The 11,701-nt window shown below is 37.0% G+C and overlaps 1 protein-coding gene and 1 long non-coding RNA gene across 2 annotated transcripts; both read left to right on the forward strand.

Moving 5' to 3' along the window:
• Nucleotides 1–1,790: 1,790 nt before the first annotated feature.
• LOC140334500 (uncharacterized) lies at nt 1,791–2,885 on the forward strand. Its single transcript, XR_011921568.1, has 3 exons — nt 1,791–2,044; nt 2,247–2,371; nt 2,794–2,885. It is a non-coding gene; the product is annotated as an uncharacterized lncRNA (long non-coding RNA).
• A 274-nt stretch (nt 2,886–3,159) lies between these two features.
• On the forward strand, nt 3,160–11,257 carry LOC140334757 (mesothelin-like). Its single transcript, XM_072416997.1, has 12 exons — nt 3,160–3,237; nt 4,117–4,332; nt 5,080–5,247; nt 5,929–6,072; nt 6,160–6,209; nt 6,417–6,537; nt 6,621–6,703; nt 7,530–7,653; nt 8,828–9,009; nt 9,696–9,786; nt 9,872–9,992; nt 11,061–11,257. Exons 1-12 carry the CDS (start codon nt 3,160–3,162, stop codon nt 11,255–11,257), a joined length of 1,575 nt encoding a protein of 524 aa, XP_072273098.1.
• The last annotated feature ends 444 nt before the right edge of the window (nt 11,258–11,701 follow it).

Below are 11,701 nucleotides of genomic sequence, written 5' to 3' on the forward strand. Positions count from 1 at the left end.
CAAGGTCATAATCATATCTCCAGAGTACATGGCTACAAAGACTTAAGGTTCTGGGACTGGTGATATCCAAGATGGCACCCTTCAGAAGAAAATAATAGATTAAATACATATAGCAAAATAGTTTTAACTTCTGTAGCCATAGTTTCCTAAAATTGAAAACAATGTAACTATTTTGCAGGATCCGCTGAAAAGATATAAATGTTTTAATATATGCGGATATTTAAATAGATAGATAATTTAACTAATGTAGCCATTTTTTTTCTAAAAAGCAACCTCATAACTCTTTTCCAGAATCAGCTTACTATAACAGACATGGCGGCAATTGTGATCAAAGCTGATGTTCTCCTCAATGTAACCTTGCTTGAAAAATATCTAAGCGTCATCACACCACAAAATGTCTCTGTCTTCCTGGAATCTTTAACTACTACAGCAATACAGGTACATACAAGAGATTAAATATAGAAAACATTGTACTTTGTCTATAGTTAACCCATTTAAGGAGAGTCTGTTTCTTGTCTTTGACAAGCATTCAAGCAGTGGCAGCTATTTCTAAACTTTTTGACAAATTACTGTATTTTACTTACAGGCAAACCTGTCAGAAGAACAAATAACAACAATAAAGACAACACTACTTGCTGTAGAGCTCAGAAATCTTCAGGCCAACTTCCCTGCTTATACAGACAAACAATATGCAGTCTTGTTTCAAGACAACCTGCTGAACTTGACTGTATACTTCAACCAATCTCTTCTTCAATTGATTCCTCAGAACATATCCTGCTCCTCCTACCAAGCAATGTAAGTATGATGATGACCAAATGATGAAAGCAAAGTACCTATTGTTATTGATAACTCTAAATATTTAGCAGTATAAAAGAATTAATGGAAGTCATAAAATGACAATTGATAACCTATTATTTCCAGCTTTTCTAATCTCTTTTTTTTCTTACATAAACAGATTGAAAGCATTTTCCATGCAGTATAGCTCAATGACACAAAGCACAAGACAAGTAGTCTATCAGTACTTTATCAAATCATACTTGACAAATTCATCCAATTCCACAGGTATGTTTCCATTTCTTGTAATCTGCCTTTAGATAAAAATGTTGCTTATCTCTTCTCGATGTTGTGAATGGTTTTCAGTTGTTTTATGAAGCCTAGGTAAAATTATTTTGGACCATGACATTACTCAGTGTCTGGGGCTTTAAAAATGTGCATTGAGAACATTTTGGAGTATAACTAAAAGTAAAAGAGCAGCATAATAAAGTGTAAATAATCCTAGATTTCTTTGATTGTTTTTGTAATACACAGCATTGAAAAGGTTCCCTTAAATGTATGCCATAAGAGTAAAATCAATGGCTTTTTACTCTGCTAGAATTTAGTGCTGTCCTGCGCACTGTGCTGTTTTCAATGCTATTTCAAGCAATGTTTTCAGTTCTACTTTGTTATCTGTGTGAACAGCAATAAGCATTAGAAGGGACATTCTTTAGTTGTAACATACCTCCCTGCAATAATGACAAAGCTGCTTCTCCATTAATACAGTACAGTGAGTGAGTGCTCCCACCTTGGGACTACGGTTGCCACTTCTGGGAAATAACTCCAGCCTTATCATTTTCTTCTGATCAATAACAATGGCAACAAGTCCATGCCAATAAAGTAATAGCCATATGGCAACCCTACTTTTAATAGGAAGTATGTTTTAGCAGGATGACCAAGTGAAAAAACAATTCTAAAAATGTAATGCAGCCACCACCTCTGGTTAACTGTAATACATTACATTCCTATTGCCTCTAAATAGGTTTGGTTTTGCAAGAATAGTTTTGCCAATTTTTGAAACAGCACTGCAAACTTTAGGATAAATAAATAACTTTCTTTAAAGGCTAGTAAGTAATCAATATATTTACTTCTATTGCTTATCCTTTTATTAGATGGAAATCCAAGATGCTACACAGCCGGTGACAATTCCTGGATCGTTCATTATTTGAATTATTATGTGACCTTCTGTACTAGTGGAGATCTGCTCTCATTTAGCAACAATGAAACACTGGTAATTTATATTCATTTTATTCCTCCAACCTGTCTGTTATTTAACTAGTATATCAGTTGATATGTTTATCAACCGATAACATAAAGAAATATATATCTGTTCCTCTCTAACCAAACCAGGTTAGAAAGTAGTTTGCTATATGCCTTTAAGCTATCACAGTTCTACACTGCTAAATGACTATTCAAATTTTGTGTTGAAACAGCTGCAGAAATTTTCGGTGGATTCATTAACTCTGTATTTCGTCGGAAACCTAACCCTCCAAGAAGACTTTAGGAGATACTATGCACAACTGCTCAGCATGGAAAACCCAACATTCTCCATTCAAGAGTATGTGTTATTATTTAGTTGATATTATTTTTCAACACACATTCTCATATTTTATGTATTATAGGAAACCAAAAGATGGGGCTAAACTTTTTGCCTTTTTTGAGGAAAAATTAATAACAGCTGTAAAGTCTTAAACTTTAAAGGCATAAAGGTAACAATGGAACTCCCAAGGGGTCTATTGATACTTTTCCATTCCTCAATTCAACAAGGTTTGACCCCTGTTTTCAGATTACTTCTTTCCTCTGTAAGTGAGTGTATATTTGCTTGGATTTGAAGGTATAAATTATTGATAGACTGCCGATAAAGGTATTTTGAGTAGCTCATCCCTTCCCCCAAAAAAAGGAAAAAAAACAGAAGATAACATAAGGCTCAATTTATTAAATGTGAATTAAATCAGTCTCTTTTATTTTCCCTATCTGCAGCATTCCTCCAACTTTGCTCTGCTATGCTGTTGCCGAGCTAGACTTCAGTACCCTATCTCCAAACCTGACAAACAGCACTCTACAGTCTTTAAAATCATGCGGTGCTAACGTGAGCCTGGGACCAGAGGTGAGTATTTAAAGCTCAATATTATTCTGAAAAATAAATTTGTTCCCCAAGAGTTCTACAAAAATATCCCAAGTTAAAAAAAACTCCCCATCAATATCCAGCTGCCCACTTGGTATGTCTATTCTACCACAAGAAGATGTAATCTTCCAGGTTCAGAGACATTCCAGTATCACTCAACCCAGATGTCTGTGGATCTACCGTAAAATGTAGAGAATTGTGTGCCCACTCACTGTGGCACCATGCATTCCCTTAGTACTCATGCAGAGAATGATGTTGACATCAGCACCACTCTCTGCATCTCGGAGAGTCACCCACCAGTGAAAAAATTAGGAGAATGAGAAACCCAGGACATCAAATGACCAGCCAGGAGACAATGGAACAGAGTATGTATATTGAAATAAAAGCATAATAAACAAACTGGGGGTCCTTCAGTGGGTGGGCGGTTCACTTGCTGGGGCAGCACAAAGCCCAGTTGGGCTTTGAAAATGCCAATCAATATTGGGTTGACGTGCCATCTGGCTCCCAGAGCATTTCATCTCTGAAATACCCTTAATGCTCTGGGAGCCAGATGTCATTTGCAATTCCTATTTAATGTACAGCGCTGCGTAATATGTTGCTGCTATATAAATACTGTTCAATAATATTAATATCAATGGGCACTCTATAAAAGGGTGAATAGATTCTATGTTCAAATAGAATACATCACAGAGAGACTTGGCTTCATCCTCACCCATAATGGGAAGCCCAGTGACAGTCATGCAGGAACAGTGCATCTACAGTTGAGCCTTCTACCTAAGGCCAGGTGTTATCTGTACTTTACAAAGTTTTCTAGATTTTGAGACCTTTTAAATAAGTAAAGAACTCAGGTATCCCAGACAGATGGCCGGGCTCTCTGGAACAATAGAGAAACATTCCTGCTCAGAATTTATTTAGGTTTCCCTAACTCCAACAGAGAATATTTGAGAATACAGGGGTGCTCTGTGTGTTGAGGAACCTCTACATAAATGCAATCAAAGCTTGCAATAAAAAACAATATTTCAATGAATTTGTTTAATCAGCAGTTTTTATTCACTGTTATAACATTCTGAAGAATGTTGGCCGGTTGCTAAATTACTGGACATAGTTATTCTTTGCATCAGGATGTCAAATTAACCCCGTATCTGTTTCTGGCTACCTACTGAAACTCTCTCTTGCAGCAATTGGCTGGCCTGCTCTCCTCGTTTACCACAATCACATCGGAAACTTTGGTCTCATTGGGCTCCCTAGCCGTTGGACTTTCACCATCTGTTTTGGAAAATATAAATGGGAGCATTTTGAAAGAGAATCTTCAATCCTTGTCTACCATCAATAACTGGAGTGCCACACAGGCTTCTATTATTGTATCAAAGTGCAAAGTGCAAAGTGATAAACAGGTAACTCTTACTGATATGCAGAATGTGCAAATGTATCAGAAAAAAATCAGTACATCTCTCCAATGCATGTACATTTCCCCATTTTGTGTCTCAGGTTATTGCCTATATAAATCTGCAAAGCTAGTATTCTGTCTCTGCTGCTCTGAAACTCCTGGCACTCCTCCCAGACCTGTCTAGTTATTCTCTATGGACCACAAGCTCCCCTCTTACTTTATGGAAAAATGGAGTGGTGAGCCCGCTATAAGGGTAGATGAGGAAAGATGGTGTTTTTTTGTATTCATAGACTCAGTACAGAAAGTCAGTGTTGCCACCCTTGGAAAGAAAGTTTGTCAGAGTTCTCCCCGTGATAAAAAAACTTTGAAAATATCCACAGACCTAAGGAAAAAAATATGCAAAAGTGGTGAGGTCCGTGCTCTATAGAAAGGAGAACAGCGACCAGCACAGCAGTGTCATCAACAAATCTCACTCTAAGTCTGGTAAATTGTTGGAGGAAATCAGCAGTGCTCTGGATGATTTTACGTTGCAGATATACCAATATGAGGTTGTAGGCACCTGCACATGCAAAAAAATGTCCTGCTATGTTTAGAAAATATTGGAGGAGAATGTACAGATTTTTCAGGGTACATCCTAAGCACAACTAACGTTCTATAATGGTTCCTATATTATATCAAAGATTAACTTTTTGATTTCAGGTCCACTTCAAGAAATCTCAAAGCTAACATGCTTTGCATGTTTTAAATTTTACAGATTAATGCTGACACTCTGAAGCAACTGGGTTCACTGGTTATTGGTGTCCAATCTGCTGAAATAAAAACATTGAAATCGGATGATATCTTGAGTTTGGCCAATAACTCCATACTGACTGGCTACATGGAAAAAGCTCCCATCGTGCTAAAGAAACAATTTGTTCAGGGGGTAAGTGATTCCCACCATTGCCACATAAAACTAAGTGATGTTTGTTTAGCTTCTTATTATGCATGGCACACCTAGCATATCCTTGTAGGGGACTATTTTCCTATCAACCCTTGTCCCCCATACGTCAAAATAAATTTCAGCCATAACCATGCAATTATACATCGTAGGCGTTGTGTTTAAATAAAGCATGAAGCAAACAGATGTTTGCAGCTTGAGACTATTTCCTTCCTCCAAAGTTAATCTCCCCAATTGGAATAGTAATACCAACTTGATGAAGTCACAAACCCTACCCTCACAAAAAACTTTTACTTTTTAGATTTTGTGGAGAACAAAGGTGATAGAGGTCCACAAAAATTGTGTTAATGTGTGGGAACCCTTGAAGTAACTTTCAGGTCTCATGAAATTACTGCTATATGTACTATATCCACAGCTCATTGTATATTAGTGTGGTGGTCAGTAGTACGAATGCCTCCTATATTGCTAGTCATTGGGAAGAATGTCACCCATACAGACATCCAAAATGCTTATGTTGTAAAACTGACCTGAGAGGTCCAAATTGCTAATTATTCAAGGAACTCCTAGCAACCCCTGGAGGAAGGCTAGGGTTTCACAGAACCCTGGTTGAGAAACACTGCTTTACACAACAAATGTTTAAGTGTGTCTTTTGCTTTTTATTCTTAGATCATTCAGGCTACCAGCAAAACAAAGAAAACCATCTTCCAGGTTGTGCCAGCTGAACTGGCCAGTGAGATCCCAGTTTCTAACTTACTGGATTCCAACCTTAATGTCAGTGAAATAAACCAGATGAAATGGACCTCCAGCCAGGTACATATGATTCATACAAAGAATACAAGCTCTCATAGCTAAAATGTGGATTTCTATTCTGATGCTTTGTGTTTGTCTTTTTTTCAGGCTCAAGTTTTCTTCATAAATGTAATCACCAAGGTGACTGACTTCTCCACGTAAGTAACCGTGCAAAATATTAATAGCAGTCAACAATCAACAAAACCTAGGTGTCTCAGCACTGATTGATTTCAATATGGATTCTTTTTTTAGTAATAATACAATACTTCAATACAACTGTATAGTTTATCCTAGAACAAAAACATAACACAAACATGGCTAAACAATTTGTAATTAACATGCACTTATTTTGCTTTTCATCCCAGTTTATCTGTGAACATTCTGCAAGGATTTACCTGTGGAGCTGCAAAATCCTTAAGCGATGGCAATTTTTTCAGCCTAGTAAAAGCTATGAATGGCAAAGCAGTGAAACTAGAGAGCAACCAAGTAAGTTCCATTAAATAAGTAAAGGTATCATTTTTACGTGCAGAAAGAGTAACTGCATTTAACCTAATTGATTTTTGTTTTAGCTGAGCTGCATGGCCAAGAGATTATCAAAAATAACAAATCTAGACTCCAGCAGCTTACCCAATGATGTCCTTCTCTTCCTAAGGTAAATAACTATGAGTACTACTAGCACAGAATTTTCTACCACCTTCATCTATGACTTTCAACTCTGAACTCCTGATTTATTTGGGATGGTCTTAACTTTAAGATCCTACAAACTCAGGGCCACTATGCAGGGATGGAGGGACAAGGGGAACTTCTGACTGGGCCCTGATCTAAGGAGATTGACTTTTGCTGGAACTTGCTGAAGCCCATGAAGTTGACATAGTATAGGGCTAAAAAATCTCCAATGGCAGTCTTGTAAAAAGTACAAGGCCTTAAATACCCATAAGGAAGTCTGCATCGGGTGAAAAGCGTCAGGTACCTCGGTATAAACGCAAGCGACAACCTACTGTACTGTTTCGTTGGCGTTACTTTGAATATGCACAACTATAGATGTTTGCTGTATAATGCCCACATAAACCTAAAATTGTCTTGACCTGAATATGTCTAAGGTCTAAAGATATTTGCATTGTATCTATCCACGAGCTATTTTTATTTAATACAATACACAATTTGCCAAAAAACCTTCTCTTCTTTCTCTGTTTATACTACTGTATGTTACCAAGGGTTGCCACTTAGGATAAGTATTACCACCACCACGTACTAATATTCTATGATTTAGGCTCTTCTCCTACTTTAAGTCCTGCTACACAGGTACTGTAAGATGGCAATTTTAAGTTTAAGTACTTACACTGCTTGCAAAAAAAGCCCCAAAAACTGGGGTGTAGTATTGATTACAGAGCTGTGATGTTGTGCCAAAAATCCAGCTTTATAAAACAAAGTACAGATGTGTTTTATCAATTGCTTACATTATTTTACATTACTTACAGCCCCATTACAAATCAAGCACAGTGCAAAAGTTACTTCACACGTGTTGGACAGGCTAACATTGACCTGCTGCCTCAAGGATCTCCAAAGAGAAACACTCTACTCAGCAATGCAAAAAGTTGTCTGGTAAGGTCACGGACCAACATAGTCACATTGGGTCACATGAAAGAATGAAAATCACAAACCCACTGTTGGGTTTTATTCCTTAGCAAAAAATTAGATGAAAAATAAAATGAAACCCCTTCAAATTTCTGTCTCTAATTAAGGGAGCATATACCCATATAGACATCTTGAAATAACTAGGCTAAAAGTATATGGATACCTCTCCAAACTATTGAGTTAGTTTGATTCCAGAGAAGAAAGATAATACGATGGCATCCAAAAACATTTTAGACAGTTATGCAGTGTAAACCACCACATGGTAATAGTTTTGTGAATGTACTTTTCTGTTCCAGCATGACTATGCACAAAACCAAATCTATAAATACATATATCAATTAAAACTTCAAATGCAGACCCATCTTCTCATCCAACACATGTACCTGACCTCACAAATGCTGATTTAGCAGAAATTCCCCAAAAACCCTTTGGAAAGCCTTCCCAAAAGAGAGGAGGCCAATTGTTTAGGAATAGATTGTCCAACTATTCAAAAAGTCTTATAGTAAGGTGTCCAGTAACTTTCCATTCCTTGGTTTACGAGGCATGGATTAAACTTTCCTATAAAATATGTTTAAACATAAAATTGTTAAAAAACAAATATATCCATAATACACAGAAAGCCCCAAGACTTAATACACTAGAAGACTTGCCTTTTGTACAGAATAGAAGGCAGACAGATAAACTGCAACACCTAGCAACCAGTATAATGCCAAAGAGGATCTTATTTATCTAGGTCATGGTATACCTAAAGATGGTTGCCATCAGTGGGAGACAGTAAGTCCTTCTGTACTAGGCCCTGATCAGATAAGCTTGACTTTTGCAATACTGGAACTTTAAGATAATGGGAAGGGTTCCCAGGAAGTTTTCTTAGTATGGGACTCTAGTTTCTGATGGCAATCCTGGTAGTGACATTCAATTGGATTTGTTTTACAATATCAATGAAATTTGCATGAGATAAGCTGTTTTACAGAACAGGTCTATCCGAATGTGACCACTACTACTAACTATATGAACATTTATTTTTTGTAGACCTGAGCATCAACAGTAAAGAAAAATATATGTAATGCTACAATTTCACTTTAAAGGGTCAACAGGGTTTCCTTGTGTATTGACAATCTGTTTTTGCTTTTTTTACTCTTAGAACATAAACAGCAATATTATCACTAAAGACAACCTTGTAATTTTGGGAAGTCTGGTTTGTGACCTGACAGACAAGGAAATCATCAGTTCTGATTCTTATGTCTTAGATGCACTGAAAATCTGTTCATCATTTACTGACTCCCAAAAGGTGGCCATTGTGACCAAGTTGAAAGCACAGTATGGGTATGTATACCATCTGGACTGAATGCAGCGTGTGTATCCGGATGTCTTTTATAAAAGTTTGCCATCAGTGTTGGTTTTCTTGCCTTTCTGCCTAGCCTAATAGTAGCATCAATGGTATCTTTTAACTACCACTGTTTGTGGTGCTAAAAAGGATCATAATAATGGCAAAATATAATAATATACTGCTTTAAAAACCACTAACAAATGCCTAAATGTCTAGTATAAAGGGTAGAAAACCCGTGTTTAATGGGTAAATCTGTCAGGCAACAATAGAATAATGTGCTCCACTGTTACCATGCAAATGATTTTTCTGTGACTATGAGATATAGACCGGTCATTTGCATTGAGAATGATGGAGAGGAATACAGAAATCCCAACCTGAAAAAGGGTTACAGCTTTTACCCACTGAACCTAGGGATCAGGGACCACGCATTGTGTAAAACTCCCTGGTGTCTTTTATAGATCCTCTCTCCTCCAAGGTTACACACGAGTAGATGGAGATAATTTTTTCCTGTCATTTTCAGGTCAAAAACATTTTTTGGGTTTATACTCAAGTACATAAGTACCTCCCATTGTTCTTTCCAGTTATAATACCTAGAGCTTTAACTCTGTCTGTAAGATACAGTACATTTCGATTAAAATGACAATATTATTCAGAAAATAATATTTCCTATACTTTATTCCAGAGCTCCTTCTAAGTGGACATTGTCCAACATGAAACAAATAGGAAGTCTTTCCAGCGCTCTAGATAGTGAAATCATGAAGACTATCAATAAGGTAATTCCCCCCCCTTATAACAGGATGTTTCTTTTTATTTTCTTTTTACATTTCAGTGTAACTCATGTCTATTATTACTTTGCAGTCTGTAATGATAAAGTTCTTCCCAGGATTGCTGAGTGTACTAAGAGTTCAGCACAAGACAACATTCACATCTGTCATTACTCAACTAAAAAATTCATCTAGGATTGCCGCTCGTGATTCTCGTAAGTTCTAAGTGTAGATTTCAATGTATTATTTTAACTCTGCTAGGTTTTGCATTTGGACAAACTGTGTAGCTGCACAAGAGCCCCTTGTGAGTTGGCGGTCTATTTCTGCTACAGGGCCATCAGGCAAATGCTAGGTCTCCTCCTTGGGTACATCTCACATTATTATATAGTCTTAACTATGTTTCTAGTTTATATTGTCGAAGAATCTCCTTCCTGACTCACTGCCTGACTCTTGGAACGTGTAGGAACTGCAGAATGTTTCATCTATTTCCTCTTGCCACCATTTAGACTAATATGATTAAAGGACAGTATTATGGCCCATTACAGAATTCAGGGTAAAATGTCTAATTCACTTTAAAAGTTTGGAATTTAATTTGCCCCTTAGCTAAATATTGTGTAATTCCATAATCACAGGGTTGGGGCCCATATATCAACATGAAAAACATCTTTCTACATTTTCTGCCTAACAAGCAATTTTTTTCTCATATAACAACCTCATTCAGCAATAATATAGGGTAGTGTTTCTTAATCCTTTCAATATGAGGGAACCATTGAAATAATTTTCGGGTCTTCAGGGAACCCTTTCTATAATTACCATAGCCACAGCCCACAGTACATTAATGTGGTGGTGGTGTAGGAAAAATGCCTTATTGCTGGCCATTGAGAAGAATGTCACCCTTACAGATAGCAAAGTTGGCATTAGTGGTAAATGACACAAATTGTTCATTGCTTAAGGAATCCCTAGAGACATCTGGAGCAACCTTAGAGTTCTATGGAACCCTGTTTGAGAAACAATGATATAGATAGATATAATATATACCATAACTGGATACTTTATGAGGACTGAGCATTAAACCACCAGCCTGGGCTGGTAAAACATAGTAGGTTGGGTCCATGAAATTACACTATAGATGCCAAATTCTGGTCTTACTATGTATGGCATAGACCCTATATATGATCATATTTGCTGGTCTTCAATTGTCCAGGTTTGGCATAAGGGATATGGGAGGTTTGTGTACAACTATGGCCCCTTCTATAATGTGTAATCATTGTGTCTTTATACAGTTACATGTGAAGAGAAGCTCACTACAGACAGTATAACCAAACAAATGGACTTGATTGTGGCCAGATACTCTGCTGCACAACTTAACATCTGCACCAGCAATGAGACTTTACTAAATAATTTGAACATCCTTGGAAGTTTGGCATTCGATGATGACCAGCTGAAAGTATTTAAAGGCATACTGGATATGGTAAGATGAGGACAAGATATTAGTAAAACTGAATATTCCCTGCTATTTAGGTTCTTGGAGTTGTCCTTTCAATCTTTAAAAAAGCCAGCAAGATGGGTTACCTATGGTGAAAGTAAGTTGTGTTTCCTGCAGGATGGCCTTCTGCGTCCTTGCTTTTACATCTTACTATGGACAGTCTTCTCTAAAGAGAAGAACTGCTCAATACATATAAAGTTTTCAGCCTCCAGGGAGCAAATACAAAGCAATACAATATAACATTGAGGATGATTTACTAAAGGAATATATACTGTTCACAAAACTGTATCATCCCATAAAAACTCCACCAGCTCAGAAAAAATAACAAAAATCCTCAAGGTAAAAAATATAAATTAGTACCCCTAGCCTCATAAATTCCCACCTATGGTAGGTGACGTCACTGTTGCCTCTCCAGATAGCTGAATGATCAAATTCCTA

This window comes from Pyxicephalus adspersus, chromosome 7, assembly GCF_032062135.1.
Source record: "Pyxicephalus adspersus chromosome 7, UCB_Pads_2.0, whole genome shotgun sequence".
Classification (NCBI taxonomy): Eukaryota; Metazoa; Chordata; class Amphibia; order Anura; family Pyxicephalidae; genus Pyxicephalus; species Pyxicephalus adspersus.